Here is a 21,819-nt window from a genome sequence, read left to right as displayed (position 1 = left end):
TGAGTTATGATCTGAATTCGTTTGCTTGCCTCGACTAGCTGATACTAATGGCCCCTCTTTCCTTATTTTTTCATTTTTCTTTCAAAGACGTCTGGTCTTCATCTGGAAACATCAGGATAGACCAGTTGTCTGCAGAGACTCCTCCACTTCTATCTGTCGTTGACATCTTCAATTTTTCAGTTTTTTTTGTCAGATCACCCATTACTGCGTCTTCATCATCATCATTATCATGTGCCTCCGAGCCGGAAATTGGCTGCCGGTTGTTTCCGCAAATTGTGATCTTCCGATCTTCTTTTTGCTTCTCCCTCAAGGTCCTTCTTTCCCTGCATCTCTTTTCTTCTACATTACCTTCAACGAAACCAACGTTGAAATTATGTAAAATCTTGATATCATTAACGTCAAGTTTCCAAATACACCGCTATATTTCACTCACATTAACCCTTAACTGCCCATTTAGCAAAATTGGTTCTTTTTACATTCTAAATCAATGTAAAAATTACCAATTTTGCTAGTTGGTAAAACCTTGTGATTTGTACTCTAGATTTGGTCTGTTACAACATGTGGGTGTGGGCCAGAACCCTTTCCACAATGTTGTTGCTTGTAGGTTCATATTTAACTTTTACCCAACACGTTGTAAGATTTTAATGATATTGGCGGTTTGAGGTTTCCGCTCACTGATTGAGTAATTGTATTATCAACTGTTTCACCCAACAGGTTGTTCTATTTTAAAATGTCTTCATGTACGATGCTCAACTGCTTCCGCCTGGAACCGAACCTTTGTTAGATAATCACAGCAAAATTTTTTGCGGAAAACTGTACGAACTCTTTTAGGAACAAGACGTTGGACGAAAAAGATAATCCCAAAAAGGTCATTAACCGACCCACTTCTGTCTTCAGGTTTCATGGTGACCTTGTCGTGGGTAACGTCAGTGCCGGTGAAATGTGGAAGTGTTTTTCTGCCGACCTTCATAAAGCCTTCCTCGACCATGTCAAGCAAAAGAAATGGACGACAACTGAATATATGAACCTGCAGTTCAAAGTCAAGTGGTTCTACAAGACCTACGTTGAAGGGTTGGCTGAATTCATGGACCGCGTTCCAGAATATTCGAAGCAAGTTCCATTTCCACTGATTTACGCTTTTGAAACGTTTATAAATGTTGTTTTTACGTGTAAATGATCGATGCTGTGAAGCTAGTTAATGCAAATGCGATTTAAAAAGATCTCAGTCTATCGCTTTGAAAAATATTGCATCAGAAAGAAAAAAGGCTCAGATATCGTACAAGGACAAATCGTTTTTCATTCACTTGCTTGCTGGTGTTCTAAACCTTTCTTTTGTGACGATTGCCTGTCAGTCAATTTGTTCACTATGTTAGGTTGTTTGTACCTTTCACCATGGACTGGCTGAATGAAAACGAAACTGTGGCGTTAAGTTTCTCACATGGCGCCTACACGAAAGACAAAGAATCAAAAGTAAGCAGCTCTTTTATTCACTTTACTGATGCTGCACTGTTGGCCTGACAAGCCAACGCTAATCAGAATGTATTTGATTTCACAATAAGTAATTGTTAACACGATGAGAAAGCGTTGAGATTCGTTATAATTTCCATAGAAAGCGCTCATTTATTTTCGCTTTCAAGCGTATCCTCAATAGTGAAACTTTTTAAATTGTGTAAGATTTTCCTTCCACTGTCTACCAAGACCTTGAAGATGTCTGTTTTCTTATGACAAAGTCACTTTGAATGTATTTTCATTTTTGATGATCACTTGAAAAATGATGAGAACATCTTTCGGAAACTCCAAGACATCGGTTCGACACTGGTGGAACGCACACATCCGTGTCTTAGCGAGACACATGGAAGGGAAGATATACTTCCCGCCATCTGACTCTGGCTCAACTGGGCGATGACTGTTTTCTTTTGAGTTCTTGCCCAGCCAGAAAAACTTTCAATTTTTGAAACAATGTAAAAAAGGAAACTTTTCCTGACTTTGTATGTGCTTTTCTTCTGTGAACACAAACGCTCTTCAGAGCTTCCCGTCTTAGTTTCTCACTTTCTCCACAGTTCCCTACCAGCGGGTCACTTTCAACATATTCCAATTCAGTCGTCGACATCTTCACCCACCTCAACCAAAGCTATGACATCATAAAGAAGCTCGAATGCCCTGATCCCGATATAGTTTGCATGTACACGAGAAGATTTACGAAGGTACGTTGAACGACAAAGACACGATTCCATTGAGAAATGGATTTCTTCTAGAATTTTCACGTGCGAAACTATTTTATCAATCCATTAGTAAAAATGTTGTCTGGTGACTGAGCGTTTTACTCCATTTCTTGTTTCAATTTGTTTTTATTCTTAAGTTTCGTCTACCAAGACTTTTACCAAAGCGTACATCGAATAAAGTTTTGCTGGTGTTTTGGTAATCATCCTGGCGTATTAACAAAAAAAAAGTAAAAAATAAATGAATAATTATTAATCAAGAAACGTATAGCCTACAAGGACTATTTGTCATCCCCAGACAGCAAAGTATTTTTTACGTTGATTCAACGTTAAATCAATGTAAAAATGACTGATTACCCATCTGGGTTACCTGCTACAAAGATGTTTAACAGCATTTTTTTCATTTTTTAGACTATCGAAAAGATTTTGAACAGATATACCGAACTTGTTGTTGACGACTTCCCGAGCTACTGCACCACTCCAGCCGTCGCTTGTATATTGATGAACAACATTCAACAGCTGCGGGTACAACTGGAGAAGATTTATCAAGTGATGGGTGGCGAAAAGGTGGGTGGCGATAAAAATCCGTCGTTTTTTACATTGATTCAAATTCAACGTCTACAGACCATTGAATCAATGTAAAAATGATGGGTTTTGTTGTTTGAGATTTTTCACACTCATGCAAAACATAAAACTTTTCATGGCCGGGAGTTTTCATAGTTGGTGGAAGATGATTTTTTTTTAATCATTTCGGTGAAGAAATCAAATAAATTCAATTTCATTAAATAAACTATTCTGAAAACGTAGTGGCGTAACAACCGTGACGTAGTAACGCAACAAGCATAACGTAGTGACGTAACAATCGCTTTTACAACTTCAAATGTTTCAGATGGATGAGGAAGCCCAAAGTCTCCTCATGGCCATGCAGAAGCGACACAATAAAACATTGGACGACCTCGGGAAGGTATTCGCGCAGAGTTACGCCACCCGTGTGGAAGCCGGTGTCAAGGCATCGGCTGCTCTCCTTCACCAGGTTGTTTGTTGTGTTTTTTTGAGTTATTTTTCTGCTTTTGTGTCTTCTACTTTATTTTGTATATCCAAATGGTTTCGTTTTGATTTCACGTGATTTCCGAAAGCCAAAAAATAACGTTTTATTTGACCTTTTCAGCTCGACATGAGCAGCTCCAAAGCAGCGGTTGATCCGGGGGAGTCCATGCGCATCTTAGATCCACTGATGGAGTTTGTATCTGACTGGTATGTTAGTTTTTATTAAATCTTAGTATTTTAAAGAGCAGCGACGACTTGTTTCACAATTTTTTCGTTGTTGTTATGTTTATTATTGTGGCCGGTATATTTAAAAATAAAAATCACATAGAAAAAATCCAATGGGGCTGTGCAGTACACTGGTCATCTCATTTCAAAGCGTAGACGTTCTTTCAGTACAAAGCCAAACTATCACAAAGTGTTGTAATGGATAAGTTGCATTTGGCAGAACAGAGAACCATGTTGCTGTAGACACGTATTTGCTCAAAATGAAAACTGCAATTTGTAAGCGAAGCACTGTGAGCAAATTTTCAAAAAAATAAACACTTAAAAAAAAAAGAATTTAAACACTGTCAATCGATAAAGGAAAATAAACTAGTGGAAGTTTTTTACGGGGGTTTCACTTTTTTCCGATTGTCAGCCCCGAGTTCAGAACTGGTAGACCCAAACATCAAATCAGACGTTTGTCACATTGGTTCAACGTCGGCAGGATCAGTGATTTGCTATTTGGATTTTGCAAAATGATTATGATCCAGTAGAAATAATAAAATGGAGCGGCTCGCCTTGTAGTTGCACAGAGGCCGGGGAAGAACAGTCTGGCTCAGTGGAATGCATCTTGCCAATCACAGATTCTTGCTCAGTTCAGTGATCAGCATGTTACGAAGCTTTGTTTGGAGACAACACAATCCCCAGACAACAAATCAATCATTTTGTTTACATCTACATCTGCAGACGTTGAATCAATCTAAAAAATAGTTGATTCCCTGTCTGGGTCGCACTATGATAACACTGGTCTACAAATTTCAACTTTTTTTTTCAGGTTTGGGTTTTGACAACTGATTTTGGCTAATTTTGGGGCGCTGAATCCGAAAATGAACTCAGATTTTCTCTATCACATCAAGTTTTCTTTCTATCGTTGCCATTATTTTGTGAAATTGACCAATTTTTGCCCTTTTTAGTGCAGTAAAATGTCAAATATAATTATTTTCTGACAGCTATAAACTTTCAAACATAGAGATATTTTTACACTAAATTCATAAATTGGTTTAGATTTCCTCTAAAATAAAAAAAAATTCCTGTTATGATAATCGTAATAGGACATAGTGGAGATTGGTAGCGTTGAGTTTTTCCATGCTGACTTGAACTCCCTGTCTTGGCTTCTCAGGCGTTATCTGTGGGTCAGCTGCTATCTCTGTGCACTGTGCAGATGGAATATCGTAGGAAGACAGCTGGTGGGAGTAGATTTGACTTAGTAATAAATTCTTGCTTAGTAAGGAAGATTTATTTAGAAGTTTCATAAAGCACATGTACATTGTACAGACCAACATCAGAGTTCAAGGTGAAAAGTGGTTTGTAGAAGGAAAAGGTATTTTCATACTTTATAAGTTTGAGTTCAAGTCGGTTAGAGTTTTGGTATAGTGGTGTTTCTGTGGAAAAACTTGCTCTTAGAAAACTACTAACAAAGAAAGGTTATATTTGATCTCAAGCTATGTCTGCTTCCAGCAAAAGAAGAAAATGTTGTAATGATCCGGATATATTTCGTTACATTTGTGGATGCTTCATGTTGAAGTCTCAACAATGCAATATTACCACGTTTGTAAAAAGGGCATATCTTGCTTACTTTAAAGTCAAGTTGAGGGACCAGGACAAAAGCTGGGCTCCTCATAAAGTGTGCAAGACCTGAGTTAAATGTCTGAGAAGTTGGTCGGAGGAAAACGTTCACAAATGAAATTTGGAATACCCATGATTTGGCGAGAGCAACGAAATCATTTTGACGATTGTTATTTTTGTCTTGTTGGTGTGAAAGGGTATAACAAAAAGAGTAAACATCGTTTGAAATATCCAAATCTGGATTCGGAATTGCGCCCAGTTCCTCACAGTGATGAAAAGCCACTGCCAGTATTTACATCACTTCCAGAACTACACGAAGAGGCTATTTCTTTTTCAGAAGCATCGTTTAGTGAAGGACAAAGTGAAATTTTTTAACCAGCACCCGAGGATCTGTCAGACAAGCCTTCCCAGTTTAATCAGATGGAATTAAATGATTTAGTGAGAGATTTGTATTTGCCTAAGCAATCTGCGGAGTTATTGGCATCAAGGCTACAGGAAAGGAAACTTCTCAAAGCTGGTACAAGCGTGACATTTTATTGCAAACGAGAAGAACTGGAGACAAAAATATCATACGTGATCAGTTAGTTGATATCAAAAAAATCCTCTTGCCTCCTCTTCACATCAAACTTGGTCTCATGAAACAATATGTAAAAGCTTTAGATCATGAAGGAGAGTGTTTTAAGTATATATGTTATGCTTTTCCTGGTCTCAGTGAAGAGAAAAAAAGAGCTGGGATTTTCAATGGACCACAAATCAGGCAATTGTTAAAAGATGAAAATTTTGTAAAATCAATGTTGCCATTCGAGGCTAGAGCTTGGAATGCTTTCGGTGCTGTTGTGAGAAATATTTTGGGAAACAGAAAAGCAGAAAATTATAAAGATCTCTTAAGGGAGCTACTGCTTAGTTTTGAAGATTTGGGATGCAGGATGAGCATCAAAGTTCACTATTTGAAGAGCCATGCGGATGAGTTTCCAGAAAACCTTGGGAAAGTTAGTGAAGAACAAGATGAACGTTTCCACCAGGATATTAAAATTATGGAGGAACGTTATCAAGGTCGGTGGGATTGTCATATGATGGCCAACTATTGCTGGAGTTTTAAAAGAGAAATTGTAGATGCTGCTCATAAAAGAAAGTCCCTCAAAAGAGCATTTTTAAGCTTATAAGTGAAGAATTCATATTTTATGAAAGCTCTTTTTTTGACTGTTTCTGAACTCGCCCTGCCCAAGTCCCTTTGAGTCAATCTTTGGCACTTTGTTATTTCTGTGTGTGTCTTCAGAATTTCTGCACTCCATTGGAATGTCTGTGTGCATATTGTGTGAACTGTAGGCTATAAAGCTAAAACCTCAATTGCTAAGGTAACAGGGATCAGTTGTCAGTAGATGTTACAGAAAATATATTTCGCACTTATTCAGTGCATCGTCAGTTCTGATCTTTTTTGTTTCAGTTTTGATCAGAACTGACGATGCACTGAATAAGTGCGAAATATATTTTCTGTAACATCTACTGACAACTGATCCCTGTTACCTTAGCAATTGAGGTTTTAGCTTTCTAGATATGGAACAGGGATCGTTTCAGAATAAGACTAGGTCAGAAAGCGAGGCAGACTCCGACGCAGCTCAGCATCAGCCAAGAGCAGTTAGCTACTGTAGGCTATAATTCAGATAATACCTTGTCACTGTCCTATCGACATGTTCGTCAGCATAATGTAGCGTTTGATGTTATTATGGTTGCTCTTTTGCATGCCTATTTTTTATTCCAAGGCATGAAATGTTAATAAAGACAACGCAAATTTGTGTGAATATAATATAGAATGCTTGTTTGCTAATTAAAGCTAGATTATTGCAGGTAAAACAGTGTTTATTGCATCAGAATTCCTTGTTTTGACAACAGAAGGGGGACAATAATTGATTTTTTTCAAAAATTAGGGATATTTCATATCTCAAAAACGTGATGTGATAGAGAAAATCTGAGTTCATTTTCGGATTCAGCACCCCAAAATTAGCTAAAATGAGTTGTCAAAACCCAAACCTGAAATTTTGTGTAGACCAGTGTAATGTGCAGACTTTGGGCGGACAATAAACTTTTGCAACAACAACTGTTGGAAACAACTCCAGTGAAGCCGTGACTCATTTTATTTGCCGCTGGTTATGAAAACACTTTCGCACTATACAAACTAGTTTTTCGCCGCCTCTCAAAGTCTTCGCACAATCCCCAGTTTAAGAAAGTTGTGCTAGACTGCGATCTTCATCGAGCGAAGGAAACGTCAAACTAAACGGCGTTGTACACTTCCGAAGAACTATCCTCAGTTCAGTTCATTTGACTTTGTTAGCGAAACACAACCTTTTCGGACACGAATAAGAAATTTAGTTCACACATGGCCACCTGGAGATGCGGCCTGATTTGTCACATTTTGCAGATTTTGATTACAGCTACTGCTAGTGCTTGACTGACATTTTTTGAGATGTTTGTAATTTTTGCGGTTTCCTAATGACAAAAAACTTTTTTGTTGCCTTGGGGAAGCAGTAGCAAATGAGAAAAAGGAAGTTAAAAAACGCAAAATCAGACTGTTATTGAAAATTAACAGTCTGACTAAAATCTACAAAATCAAATTTTCTTTGTTTTTCAACATGTGAGGATGTTAAAACCTATTGTGTCATCTGGGGAAAAGAATAAAGAAAGCGTAAATATCAAATTTTTAGAAAAATTTATTTAAACGTTCGCCCAAAGTTAGAAAAACCTGAAAATTTCTGCAAAATGTGACAAATCAGGCCATATCTTTAGGTGGCCATGGTTCACACAACAAAAGCAGCAGTGTTACACCAACAAAGTCAGCTACCGCAACTGGTGCTCTTGCAGCTACCACCTGATTTCTGATCCATCCCGGTCGTTGAAAATGGTATTTTTTTGTGGGTGACGTCATGTTTTGTATTTTTTTAGTCTCCAGCTATTCTCCAACATATGCGAGACGCCGATTATGAAACGCGCCTTGAGAGAACTCTACATCCTGGTGATCAGGACTCTGGAGAAGAAACTCGTTCTTCCTCCTCTCAACGACATGACGGTGAGCTTCGTGTGCTCTTTCTAGTTATCTTCAGATATGAGATGTTGCAATCTCAGCCAGCAAATCAATTCCTTTTTAAAAAGGAATTGATTCGCTGACTGATTTGCCAGCTAGGTATGTTGTCAAAACTCTTTATTCTTATTCTTTCTGTCACTTTCTAATTCTGTATCTACGGTGCAATGAACAGTTTGTTTTTGGTGATTCAGAGATTAGATGTGTGTAGATTAGAAGCCTAGCTGATTTATAAACAATCAGTTATTTGTGGCTTAACTTGAGCTTTTCACTGAGCATAAGCAGTTGCAGTAAAGTTTCGTTCATAAACGAAATCGCAAATACGTGTTAGTTAGTTCCCTGTGACGGGAAACCACTAACGTTGCTTTGTACTTGACCTTGTATTGTGTCAAGTTTTACTTTGTTATTTTGGTTGAAGGGCCCGCAGCTTTTATTAAGCGCTGCAAAGGAACTTGGTCAATTTTCTAAATTTAAGGTAACAACGTGTGTGGAACATGTGTGTCGTCTTGGTTCCATAGTTGTCGTCTAAACGGTGTCGTTTCTCTACCAAAAGGCAAACCTCGTTTTGACGTACGGTTGCCGAAAGTGACTACTCAAGTACCCCCCTCATTGTGTTTTTGGCTTTTCGATCCCAGCCAGTTAATCAGTCATTTTTTACATTGGTTCAACGTCTACAGACGTGGAAGCGATGTAAAAAGTGACTGACTGTTGACTGGGATGGCTTTTTATTCGAGCTTTACTTCTTGAGATTGGTTAATGACGGACATTGCCACCCCTGCATGTGACCGTTCAACGTCTGCAGCACGGTTTATCAATGTAAAAAAATGACATCTGCTGGCTGGGTGTGCTGAATGCTCTTCAGTGTTGTTTCAATTGTGTTCGAGATTATTTTTATGACTTGCAGCGGGATATGTTTGGATATACTTTTGCAAGTTTTACGGAATCCATGGCAGTGTGAAATTTATATTTAATTAAAGTGTTCAACTGTTCAACGCGGTTTCAATACCGAACATTTCTCACACAATTTTTAACTTCAATGTTTTCATTTTTCAATCATCACAGCGAAAATAATACACGTAGTGCCAAATTTAGCGGAAGTTTATAAAAAGCTAGAAGCGACATATTGTAAGACCTGCTGAAAACCGACATAAGATTCTACGCAGTCGCTCGCCGTGAGCCAGAAGCCTGATCTCCAAATTTCTTTTAATATTCTTCTTTTTACTGCAGGACGTCAATCGTGACGAAATGAACAAAAGCCTGACACCCCGCCAATGTGCCATCCTCTCGGCCGGCCTTGAAGTTATAAAAGTCAGTAAAATATACCTGATAATCTTGTCTAGTATCCCAAGCATTGTATGACGCCTACTTCGTCAATAACATTTCAAAGCAGGAGCCACCAAGCAGCATGGCAATAGTACAGCGAAGTATATTCTGAATTCTTGTCAATGCAAAGTATTATGGAGGATATACTGTGGGAATGAAGTTTTTAAGACGTCTTTTGTATGGCCTGACAGAGCATCGAACTCACGTTTGCCGACTCAGAGGCGAGCATTTTATCCACAAGTCTGAACATAGATTGGCTACAAACGATATAGAAGATGAAAAAGCAACAAATCAGCGTCACATGACATTGAACCAGCACAGAAACGCGTTTAGCCTAATTTGTGCAGTTTAATTTTTAACGTCGGTGGTAAAAGCTAGGCATCATCCTTAACACCAGGAGGTAACCTAATAGCCTATAGTTACCAGAAGAACGCAAGTCACCACTCGGCAGCAGTGGCCGAGTGGTTAGCGCGTTGGGCTCGCAGTCGAGAGCCTGCATGTTCGACTCCATCCACCCGCACTTGCTGTTGTTTCTCTGGGCAAGAAACTTTACGATAATTGCCTCTACCCAGTGATCGATTTCGAGTAATGGGTAAGTAGGCTACCAAATTTAAGTCATATGTAGAGAAACAACAACCGGAAACAGACATTGCAGTCGGCTGCAGCGTGGGTCAGGTGTACGTCAGAAGGCGTACACCGATGCACTCAAGTCCGCTTTCCCGCAATGCAGGATAAAGATAAACAAACAAACACTTTATTTGTGCAGTTTAGTTATAATATTTATACTCGTTTTCAGAGCTGCTTCCATGGGGACGGCAAAGGCTTGAAGTTGGCTTTTTTCAAGAAGAGCGAGGATTTGAAATCTCTTAAATACGCTCTGTCCCTCTACACGCAAACAACCGACGCACTTATTAAAACTTTCATTGAAACACAAACTATGCAAGGTATTGTCAGCTGCTATTCCAGGTTTATTTCTTGACATCGTGTGGTAATGTTTACGTGCGGTACTTTTACTACGTCCGTAAGCTCTTAGTTTTCCTGAACAATCTCTGAATAAAAACCGTAAACAGTTTCTCAGTTTTCACGAGTGATACTTTTGTTAAATGTATCGTTGTTCGTGATTCAAATCGTAACGTTCATGCAACGTTGTTTGACGTAGACGATCCAGGTATAAAGAAACCACTGGGCGAGATATCCGTTCAGGTGGACATCTCCACCCACCCTGGCACGGGGGAGCACAAAGTCACGGTTAAAGGTAATCTATTCAAACAATTTTCTATTGTATCAAGAGTGTAACAAATGAAATAATCTTCTCCATTGCAATCTTGGCTGGATTTTGTAGATGCGCAGGCCAAAATTCATCGCCTATATCTGTTACTATCTACAATCGTTTTAATGTATTTATCTTGTTGTTCACATAAAAGCTTTTTCTTTCTCCTTTACCAATCTAATGGCAGTGTTTCAATATTCTAGTGGTTTCAGCGGACAACTTAAAGTGGAAGACAACCAGCATGTTCCGGCCCTTTGTCGAAGTTAATCTGGTTGGGCCCCACTTGAGCGACAGGAAGCGAAAGTTCTCAACGAAAAGCAAAAGCAACGCCTGGTCACCGAAGTACAACGAAATATTTCGATTGTAAGTTTTTGCCATGCCATTGCACTTTGTCTTCCAGTGTTGCCCTACTGCTACACTTAAAAAATAATGCGGGTTATGTGTTTCCTTCTTTCGACCACCCTTAATTTTTTTACTGAATCTTGTTCAGCAATTTAAGTAACGACATTGGAGTGGACGCGTATGAGCTGCATTTTTGCGTGAAGGACTTTTGTTTTGCAAGAGCGGACCGAATCATAGGAGTGGCTGTCATACAACTCAAGGAAATCATCGTTCAGCAAGTGAGTGCTTGTGTTGAGATGAAGGGAAAAAAGTAATTGATGGACAATAGTTTTGACACGGCAAAGTTTCAACGATCAAGTTGTTTTCTTCCTTTTGGCAGGTCCACTGATTCCTACCAGGACTGTAGACGTAGAGATTTCGGCGTGTCCGGAGTCGTTAAAAAAATCCACTCCGACTTGATACAAAACGATGAACAATAAAATTTTTCTTTACAAAATGATGTTTCTTCTTTGTATTGCATTCTAAAAGTTTACCATAAAATAGACATATTTGTTCCTGTCAGTAATTGTGAAGGTTGCCATTTCAATCATAACTCAATGAAAAAAAAAAAAAACAAGAATTAAAAAAAAATTGGCTACACTGAAGCCAGTCGGTCAGTTATAAACGGAGAAGTCAGAGTCGTCTGGTTAATTTATTTCCGAAACCTTCGAGATAATGGATGTTGCCTTCTCATTGTCTCAATCATGGCCACCTGGAGATGCGGCCTGATTTGTCACATTTTGCAAATTTTGATTACAGGTACTGCTAGTGTTTGACTGACATTTTCTGAGATTTTTTTTACTTTTTGCTGTCTTCTAATGATATAAAAGCTTTTTGTTGCCTTTGGGAAGCAATAGCAAATGAGAAAAAGTAAATTGAAAAACGCCGAATTAGACTGTTATTGAAAAATTAACAGTCTGACTAAAATCTTCGAAATCAAATTTTCTTTGTTTTTCAACATCTGAGGAGTGAGGATGTTAAAACTTATTGTGTCATCTGGAGAAAACAGTAAAAAAGGCGTAAAAATATAATTTTTAGAAAAATTTATTTAAATATTCGCCCAAAGTTAGAAAAACCGGGAAATTTCTGCAAAATGTGACAAATCAGGCCGTATCTTCAGGTAGCCATGCCTCAATCTATCACCAGTTTTTACACTTTGTCGTTTGTACGATGTTCGTATAATCAACCACATTCTCATCGTTTTTCAGAGTTCATACGCGTGCTTATGTGCTCTTGGTGAAAACATCCATCTCAACCAAACCGGTTGGACGATTTTAAGAATATTATCCAAACGAACAGGCGATGAGGTGGCCAAGGAGTTCGTGCAGCTCAAATCGAACACTCGTTCTATGGAAGAAAGACCACCAAGTTAATCATTCCGCTTGGCAAAACATGTTCTTGCGTTGATTTCTCGTTCTCAGAGCAGATGTCAACATAAAAGTGTGTTTCGCAGTAAGCTTTTTTAATCCACCACGTGCAAAAGTCCCAACAGAACTGTACGAGCAGTACATAATCTGTATTTTGTTTTTATCTTATTTTTCAAATGTGTTGCTTCAACTTATGTGCAAATATTCTTTGATCGTAGTACAACTTAATGAACTAATGCTTTTACTTCAATATTAGTTGCTTTTTTAATTCGCTTGCAACACTGCGTTATCCAAGACGTTAACCTTTTTTTAACACTTTAATCATGCTTGCAGAAAAACTGATAAATAATTTTGTATTTTCTAAACATTCAAGCAGTGAGATTTCAAAGTTGCTTCTGACAGAATGTGTCAACCTGTGCTGGTGCTTTCAACTCGCATCGTTTTTGACTAATTCGCTCGTCAATATTTTTTATTGTATTTTTCATCCTGGCTTCACAGGACGTGCATTATTCTTATGATTTGAGTATTTTGTTACAAAGTTCTATTTCAAGTTTATCGCGGCAATACATCTAGCTTTGTCGAGTACAATTCTTTGTCTCTTCCTGCTTAGCCAGTCTCGCTGCAGATTGAGAACAAATTGACATACTTTTTGTACTTGCGTGTTTGTAGTAAACAAATAACGACAACAATCACAACAGCGACGTATGCGGATTTAAAATGTTGACTCGTCTCAGGTACAAGTCGTTCGAAGGAACATAAAAATGGCAGACGACGAATAACGGGTCATTTTCATTCAGTGGAGACACCGGGAAAGAAACAATTGGTTATCTGAATCAATTGCGGCAGCGAAATGATAAAAACGACGTAGAATCCATGCGCTTGTCATACGCCTAGTATTGTTATTGCACTGATAAGGTTGCGACATTGCACAGATTAAAAACAAGTAAAACTAGCTGCCACAGGTCCACACAAAAATCCTTCCCTCCTCGTCGCCGACGTAAAGCTTTTCGTGGTCTCTGAAAAAATTGCACTATGTGTTAAAATGTGATAGTCATGAGCGAACAATGCGTCCATACCTGCTTGGCATGATGTACTTAAACTTAGGCTGAACGATTGGTTTTGAATGGCCAAGTGGAATAACCAAAAAGAAATGTAGGCTGGTACGGTATGCGTAATCTTTAGGTCGCTGCAGCGCACTTCCATGCTTTAATATAGGACAATTTTTTGTATGAACCAGTTGACTGCAGTATTGTAAGCCTTCCAGCAGGGCTAGGAATCGAACCCACGCCGTCGAAATAACTATTTCCTAACTCTCTGGGGCACACTGACGACGGCGAAACCTTCATTTGATTTACTTTCCAACATGCATGACTGCAATCACCTGCTTCAAATCTTGCCATCTGATGGGTTAATAAACCTCATCTGCTGGCTGCTGCAGCGACCTGTAGATTACAAATACGCGTGCGTAGCCCATAACCCTACACAATACACATTGTGTGCCTTCCATCAAAGCAACTTGTTGGTCTACTACAGGATCAATAGATAACGTGCACAAAAATTGAAAATAGAACTCGCCTTCTCACTGCTTCTGATATGAGTTCAATGTTTTTAACAACAAAAAAGCAACTTACTTGGACATTGCTATGTAGGTAACAGCAGGGTGGCGTGCACTCCCCGACTTATCGACAAAACTTGGAAGTTCGACCTTGCCTTTCAATACTAATTGCTGCTTCCATTTCAAATCTAAAGTACAAATCACAGGTGAACAGCTGCATCAAATCAAGAGAAAATGAATGAACAGAGTGCTGGCTGATAGAGGGAGTATTATCTTCATGCTTTAAAAAAAACAATCATGTTGGGAAATCGTCTGTGTTCGCTTCATCCTGGCAGCTGTGTACATCTAGCGAGGGCTTTAACACTAAAGGAGATCCGATAACCGAAGTTGTAAATCTGCAAACTGCTCTATTTACAAGATGTAGCTGGATAGAAAGATATCTTCTGAATGTAGCCTCGTGCAAAGCAGAACTTTGACCACGAGATCTTTAAGGTCGGGCAGAAATAATAAGCAAGACTGTTAAAGTTACTGAAAAACTTACTAATTGTGTCAGTGGATTTTTGTGAATCAACGTTGTCATTGCGTTGAGGGGTGCTTGTGTCGTGCGCTGGGCATTCATGCTTTGAAAGTTCGAGTTTAGAAACGTCATTCCAGGGGAGCTCAGCCAGTTCACCGATAGACGCCAAAGATAAGGTATCAGGAGTCGACTGCGCCTGGAATTGACATCTCGCGTCAGTGGCGTCAATCGTGAGGTTTATCACTGTAGCCGTGTGGTAGGTAATACTTGGCTTCGCAGAAACAAAGCCCAGCCTGCAAACTAGTCCTTTTTTACACTGATTCAACGTCTGAAGACATTAAATCAAAGTAGTAAAGGACCGATTTTGACGGTTGGAAAGTTTATCATGGCCCTTGAAAGGTTCACATCAGGAAAGCATGACAAGTTGGAATATTTCTCATTTCTACAGTTACACCCAAGCCAGTACCACTCTTTACAACCTGCGTACAAAACGTAGCTTTAGCTGGCTGAGAAGCACGTTCCTATTTCGTTCTAAATTATACCAAAAGACATTGAAAGAAATAAGTTACATTTCCCACGTTTCGTCAGCCAGCATAACTGACTTCATCAAAAAGCAAACCATGCTTTCAAATAGTCAAATTAAACCGATATCGCTTCAAATGCTCACGACAGTGTGCAGTCGCTAAGAAAGCTACAAAAGTCTCAAATCAAATGACTGGTAAACCGAGTCGAACAATCTTGACCAGTCTTATGTCATCATCTTCATTGCTAACCAGAGTACGCGATATATCAATATAAACAAGACCGATGTTGCTGGCTGGGTACGCTGATTTAATTTCAAATGGAAGTATCCCACATAATGTCACCCACTCACGTTCATGGCGTGGTGAACAGAGCTAGTCAGTTTCCTTCCTGACGTCACGCATGTGCAGTCGTTGTAGAATTGAAGGTCGAGCAGTTCGGTGGTTTCTGGGACTTGGACGTGTTGTAATCCCCAAAACTGCAAAGAGAAGCATTATATCAGTTGACAATTAAGCTTAACGAGTCATAAAGTAAAAACATTTCAGCCTTCGATAGAGTTTACTCCATTGCAAGGAAAGTAAAACTAACAACTTAGAACATGGACCCACAATCCATCATCATTCAATTGCCGGCAAGATTTTCAACTGTATTTAATAAGATTTAATCATGTTATTAAGTGAAAATATAATAAGACGTCTTTTTACAAAATATCCTCTATAACAGAGTTAAAGAACGCTTATTTTATGAAGAGGTTTGCAATGATGACAGCAGACACACTTTCATTGGTCGCACGAGCCACTCAGAAGTTGGATGAACGTACAAAAATTCTATCCATGATTTACCCTGACGTGGCCATCGCTGTGGCCCGTCGTCACTACAGCGTCAGGATCCCAGTCGTTCAGATGCGAGATGGCGATGGCTGTGATCTGCTGGTTCCGAACGTTCGAAGACAGGGCGCTCGCTAATGCGATCAGCTGACCGTTGATCGACCAATAGTAAAGGTTGGTTCCAGAACACGTGACTATGGTACCCTGGAAAAAACGCAGCTTTTCAATGCCGATTGAAATGTCAATGAAAAGAGCAATGTTCTTTATCGAAGTGTTGCAGATTTGCTTCGAAAAAATAACAATCTGAGAAACAAACGTTACGTAATGGAGAGAGGTTCATGGCAGACTTACAGTATCATCGTTGATTTGAACTTGGGAGATGGCGGAGTCATTGTGATGTTGGAGCTGGCGAACAAAGGCGAGATGATTGAGATCCCACAAGATACAGGAGCCGTCTTCCGATCCGCTCACTATGATGCCATAAGAGGCGCACGAGGCGACGCTGGTGACAGATTTTGTGTGGCCGTACAGTGACTGTAAAAGTGGTTGAAGTGAGAAAAGATACTTGAAATATGGCGCAGTACCATTCGAAACAAGTTTTTGAACGGAAATAAATTTACTGGAAGAGTTGATTTGTGGTGCAAATCTTGAATATGGCAAGAATGGTTTTCATTGCTCTTTTTTCGTCTTTTTTCGTCTGACTTTCTTCAGGTGCTTGAAAAGTACTGCACCTTGGAGCAATGAAACACCTTCTCATCGCCAAATAAACTGACCTAGTTTGAGCGAAATCAAAATGGCGTGCAATTAAAAAAATCCAAAACAGTTAAAAATCTAGCGTTTAAATAACTCGCATCGATGAGGTATCTCGCTTACCTTGACCAGCGTCATCGTTTTGTTTCTGTCTTTGGCAGCGGGGATTTCCCAAACGTGGACCACCGTGCTTTTGTCGCCGGTCACCAACAATCGCTCCGTTGCCATGGTAGCGCAGACTATCTCGTCACATCCGAGGTTTTCAAAAATCTGACGTCAGCAAACAAATCGGTTTTATGAGTTTGAAGCAACAGAACAAACTTGGAAGACAGCACAATAAAAAGACGTTTTGTAGTAATTTAGTAAACAGACAAGCAAGCGTTACACTAGTGACATGAGAAATTATTAACCTGCATGGCTCGTTCGCTCTCGTAGTATCCAACTCTCACGCTGAGGTCTTTGTGTCCCCACGATATGTATCGGTTGTTATGAGGGGGTATCAACATTTTCCCTTGCTCCGTGGCCGCCACTCCTCTGTCGTGTGGCACTATGTGGCCTACTGGTCCGTGTAACTCTAAATCCATAAAACAACAAGTAAAACCTAGCCCTGGGAAAGTTTTGACACAGGTTGGAGTTTAATAAATAGAATATAAACAACTATTGGGGTGTAGATAAATCATTTTCTGACCATAATTCTTCGCAGCAATCGTTGGCTTTTGAATCGATTGTTGCAAAAAATGAGTTTATTGGACAGAAAGACACGAAATCTCGTAATCAACAAAGTCACTGTTCACAAATCAACAAGATTGAATATTTCTACCTTTGATAGGATTAGATGTTGTTAAAGCGTCGAGATGCCTATAGAAGACTTTGTTGTCAAGTGAACCAATCCCACCGCTGGGATCACTGCGGCATTTCTTCTGCGGGTGAGGTCGCTTGAACAATTGCTTCGGAATCTGAAAGACAAACATCATGTAGTTCTTACGGTGATCTGCAGTACTTTTCAATCTTTTTGTAGTTACATCGAACAATTCCTTTCAAAGAAATATCAAGCTTGCAAAACCAAAAACTTCTAAGAGTAGCCGTGAGTGAAATCTTGCAAAATTATTCTTAAAAAAAAATGTGCACAAATTTTAATATTTTTCCTAAAATCAATGCATTCTTAAAGCCCCTAAAAAGTCTTCTATGCACCCTTTGAAAATTCGCATTATTAACTATGCGCCAACAAAATACTTCAAAGAAACATGAAACCTTGTTTTTATGATCTGGAAACTATCTTGAAAAATCCTCGGCTGATGCTCACATCTGTGTATTTAGGACAATGAGACCAACACTGGCTGCCAGTACCTTCCAGGTGTAGTCCGGGAAATACCGCTGAGCTAGGTGGTAGAAGAAAATACCTTCGGCCCCGAAACCTCAAATGACGGCAATGGTTGATTTTATACTTCTTTTCCTTTCGTATGAGACGTGATTGTTCAAAAGGATAAAAGCATAAAAGGATAACGATTGAAAAACATGAAAAAATAACATGATGCTTACTTGACCAAAGTTGTTGATGAAGCCAATGGTAGCGTTCCGCTTCAGTGGATCCTTGATTGAGTAAATGTCGACTTCTCCCTCGTAGAAGAGATGATGGAACACGTTGTGGGATTCTAAAGCGGCATCGCCTTTCTGCTTGTAGCTGAAAGGAAAATAGAAAAATTAATTTTGACTTCATGACTTTCCAGCCAGCAAAATCTGCTCTTTTATATTGAATTAATGTCTGCAGATGTTAACTCAATGTAAAAAACACGAATTTTGTTAACTATGTTAAGCCCAAGATCGTTTTCCTCTTCATCGTGTTGGACTTGAGGGATTTTTGCGTCCGTCAACAGATGATGAAATCTAATAAATGTGAGTGGCAGACATTTTTTCTAACAAGATTATTTACTGCCAGATTTATATCAAAATGTTCATACAAAAATGATTCGTAAAGTTTTGTACTATTCGTAATACAGCGTTCTTTTCTTCATCAAAAGAGATGAAGGCCTCATCACCAACAACATCAACTTCTCACACCAGAATGATTAATTACCCGAAAATAAGGTCGATCCATTCGTGTAGGTGGTTAGAGACGTAGTCACACTCCAGTGCTTCTCGATGCGCTCGAATGAACTCATGTGTACTGCCGCGAGCCCACGCTGGCAAGATGACGTCATCGAGTTGAACGCCGTTCTGCTTCTGACCTGAATAATAAACGAACAACAATTAAATACGTCGGATAGCAGCTGGACCAGAGAAAGTGGTCATTTCTACATCGTTTCAACGTCTGGCAGCCCAACAATTTACGCCTGGACGAACCACACACGTGAAGGCTGCCCCCGTCTTCCACATAGACCACTCGCTCTTCGAAAAGCATAAAATAAAACACAATTCATCAAAAAGATAGACATCAAAAATTTTACAACTCGAATCATTACAAGTGGATGTTACCAGATTGCACCCAAGATATTAGTCTAAAGAATTGACAAGGCCTTCCTTTAAGCAGATTTCCAGGAAGAAGTGCTCAATGCTGGTGGGTATTAAAATTGCAGACTGATTTGAAATAAAATTTGCAGAAAACCAGAAAGTTGAACTCTGAAGAATTACACGAGGCTTATATTGTAACAATGGCCAGCACAGTGGCCGAGTGGCTATCGCCTTCGGCTCTGAACCTGGTAGATCTGAGATCGATTCCAGATCATGCCAACCGAAGACTTTAAAAACAGCATGGATTGAGTTCTTTCTTGCATAATGCAGTGAGGATAACGACGGGTAATAATGTGGTGACGTCGCAAACCAGATATAAATTAAAAATGAGCCCTGTCGCTAATAGATCTTGGCTGTTGTAGAGCGACAATAAATAAAACCCATAACATTGTTTTGCAACAATCTCGTTAAACAAGTTGTAGAGTTTTTTCTACAATGTTTTTTTTACAAACAAATACAATGTACTACAATGGTAATTACCTTCTCTTGCATTACAAAGCTTACCATATAAACAACCAACATTTCCTTTCTTTCAACATTACAAACAATATCACATCGCACACAGGAGATTTTAGAACGCCATGGCGTAGAAATGCAGACAATAAATTTCTCAAATCTGTCTGAGCTGATTTTCATTTCGAATGTACGATTCATGCAAATCAGCCCTTTTTTGCATCGATTTGACATCTGCAGATGTTAAATCTATGTATATATGGAAAAAGCTGATTTTCTGGCTGGGAGGGATGGCTACTGTACCATAAAATTAACTTACCGAGATCAAATCGATTGGTGTTGAGTAGAAATTCTGGTAAATAAAAAAATTCTGGAATGAGTTCTTTAACGTCCGCCATGTTCTTCTTACTGGCGGACACCCAGCTATCTTTGATGCTGTGGAACATGCGGTCTGCAAGGTCAAAGTGACCACCCTGAAAGTAACAGATTTTGTGGTTACTTAGCTGCCTAAGACAAAAGCATGCACAGCTGGCTAAGCAAGCATAAGACAAACGTCTGCAGACGTTGAATCAATGTAAATATAACGGATATTGCTGTTTAGGAACAGACTGCCTTTTGAGATTGATTTTTTTCATACAAGTAAACGAAAAAACTAATATATCTTTTAACTGATATGAGAAAAAACTAACATAACGAAATGAAACACGAATAGCTTAAGTACCTGCAAGCGTAGGAAATGTTGAGTGAATGGTTCCATTCTGACGAGATAGGATGCGACGATCATGGCTGACGAGTAGTGTGTGCCGTAGTGGTAAGGAGGAGTTTCTATGCCTGAGAATAGAAGTGATTTTATACTAAAGTTTCAAGTTTTTTTTTTAATTTAACGTTTCTCCAGAATAGTTGAAGTTTGTGTACAAGATTATTTTATTCAAAACGTCTATTTCAGCTTCTTTCGTCATAATGGGTCGTTCTCATTACCTCCAAGCTCCTCCCAGTCCCTGTATCTCTTCTTGTATTGCTCCAACCTTGAATCGGTTTGGGAGCCCATTGGCTTGCTGAGATCACGAAACGTTTTGGGATCGGTCAAGTCCAGAACCTGATCAGAGTGACAATCTATCAACCACCACAATACCTGCAGAACTGAGACAAATGCGACGTCTTGCAACGGCGTATCGACATTGTATTATTAAAAGCGTAATCACACTGCATGCAGTGTAAAATAAATTCTATATGATATTTGTAGTTTTCTAAATCGTTCTAAGTCTTAAGAGGTAGAAACAGTGTTTTAAATATGCATTTTCAAGCCGACACGATTTCAATTCTATGAAAGTCAAATGGAGTTTGCACTTCTGACGATCTTCTCCATCAAGAGACGAAGCTGGCAACACCTTTTTACATTGATTTGACGCTTGCAGACAATAATTCGATGTAAAAAAGACGGATTTGTCAGTTTACAAAAAGATAAGTAACCCCAACGAAACAAATCAGTTACCTCTGAATCATAATCGGCAATAATCCATGGAAAAACGGGATACTGCATCAAATCGTTGTACGACCTCCCGGCCAACGTGTTCAGGTACATCAGGTACTGGAAGTTGCTGATTTCACCTCTCTGCGACAACAAAACAAACAAAAAGTTAAAATCCATGTGAAAAACCTTCACAACCGGCCCAGCCAGCAAATGAGTCCCTTTAGACGTTGAATCAACGTCAAAAGGGACTCACTTGCTGGGTGGTGGATCACCATGTATTACCTCCCACCGGCTGGTCACAGTTTTCTCTCCAATCAAGTTATTGAGCAAGGCTGGACCTTGCTGCTCAACATTGAGTCCAATCCGTTGTCCGGATACCGAGTCCTTCCCCCGGTCCGCCAATGTTGTTGCGTACGATTGAAATCTAGCAAAACATTGTAAATTTATCGTAGTTTGATGTGTTTTCAACGTAAAGGAGACATAACATGCTGTAGTTAAAGCGACACATTGTTTTGGAAAAGATCTCTGACGTAAAACAATCCATGCATGACGGCCAGTTTCTACTACAGTATAACGAAAACTTGAAACTGGCAGTCAAGCTTGGCTACTTGAATGTTACCCAAAAGAAGCGAGAACATTTTGTTGTTTTGGTACACACACAAGGTGTCATTTCTACAGAATCGATTTTAAATAACGAGATTCGTCGATC

At 39.2% G+C, this 21,819-nt stretch overlaps 2 protein-coding genes across 2 annotated transcripts in view; one reads left to right on the top strand and one right to left on the bottom strand.

Moving 5' to 3' along the window:
• Positions 1-12,800, top strand: part of LOC145786987 (protein unc-13 homolog B-like) — a 49,917-nt gene extending 37,117 nt beyond the window's left edge. Inside the window, exons 27-39 of the mRNA XM_082598738.1 lie at positions 898-1,110; positions 1,374-1,470; positions 2,061-2,204; positions 2,631-2,786; positions 3,109-3,252; positions 3,388-3,473; positions 8,031-8,154; positions 9,394-9,474; positions 10,286-10,433; positions 10,649-10,744; positions 10,963-11,122; positions 11,250-11,379; positions 12,349-12,800. Of these exons, the coding sequence (XP_082454864.1) occupies positions 898-1,110; positions 1,374-1,470; positions 2,061-2,204; positions 2,631-2,786; positions 3,109-3,252; positions 3,388-3,473; positions 8,031-8,154; positions 9,394-9,474; positions 10,286-10,433; positions 10,649-10,744; positions 10,963-11,122; positions 11,250-11,379; positions 12,349-12,513 (1,744 nt within the window). The 3' untranslated portion in view covers positions 12,514-12,800. The remainder of the gene's footprint in view (positions 1-897; positions 1,111-1,373; positions 1,471-2,060; positions 2,205-2,630; positions 2,787-3,108; positions 3,253-3,387; positions 3,474-8,030; positions 8,155-9,393; positions 9,475-10,285; positions 10,434-10,648; positions 10,745-10,962; positions 11,123-11,249; positions 11,380-12,348) is intronic.
• A 288-nt stretch (positions 12,801-13,088) lies between these two features.
• LOC145786972 (WD repeat and FYVE domain-containing protein 3-like) overlaps positions 13,089-21,819 on the bottom strand; it is a 51,545-nt gene continuing 42,814 nt past the window's right edge. Inside the window, exons 53-68 of the mRNA XM_082598723.1 lie at positions 21,393-21,534; positions 21,132-21,251; positions 20,618-20,735; positions 20,361-20,470; positions 19,959-20,112; positions 18,753-18,903; positions 18,218-18,359; positions 17,499-17,634; positions 17,089-17,252; positions 16,802-16,948; positions 16,280-16,462; positions 15,944-16,132; positions 15,454-15,579; positions 14,604-14,775; positions 14,139-14,250; positions 13,089-13,523 (exon numbers count right to left, since the gene is read on the bottom strand). Coding sequence (XP_082454849.1) covers positions 13,457-13,523; positions 14,139-14,250; positions 14,604-14,775; positions 15,454-15,579; positions 15,944-16,132; positions 16,280-16,462; positions 16,802-16,948; positions 17,089-17,252; positions 17,499-17,634; positions 18,218-18,359; positions 18,753-18,903; positions 19,959-20,112; positions 20,361-20,470; positions 20,618-20,735; positions 21,132-21,251; positions 21,393-21,534 — 2,233 coding nt within the window. The 3' untranslated portion in view covers positions 13,089-13,456. The remainder of the gene's footprint in view (positions 13,524-14,138; positions 14,251-14,603; positions 14,776-15,453; positions 15,580-15,943; positions 16,133-16,279; positions 16,463-16,801; positions 16,949-17,088; positions 17,253-17,498; positions 17,635-18,217; positions 18,360-18,752; positions 18,904-19,958; positions 20,113-20,360; positions 20,471-20,617; positions 20,736-21,131; positions 21,252-21,392; positions 21,535-21,819) is intronic.

This window comes from Aplidium turbinatum, chromosome 17, assembly GCF_918807975.1.
Source record: "Aplidium turbinatum chromosome 17, kaAplTurb1.1, whole genome shotgun sequence".
NCBI lineage: Eukaryota > Metazoa > Chordata > Ascidiacea > Aplousobranchia > Polyclinidae > Aplidium > Aplidium turbinatum.
The sequence above is the reverse complement of the archived record's forward strand: the minus strand, read 5'-3'. Positions and strand labels throughout refer to the sequence as shown.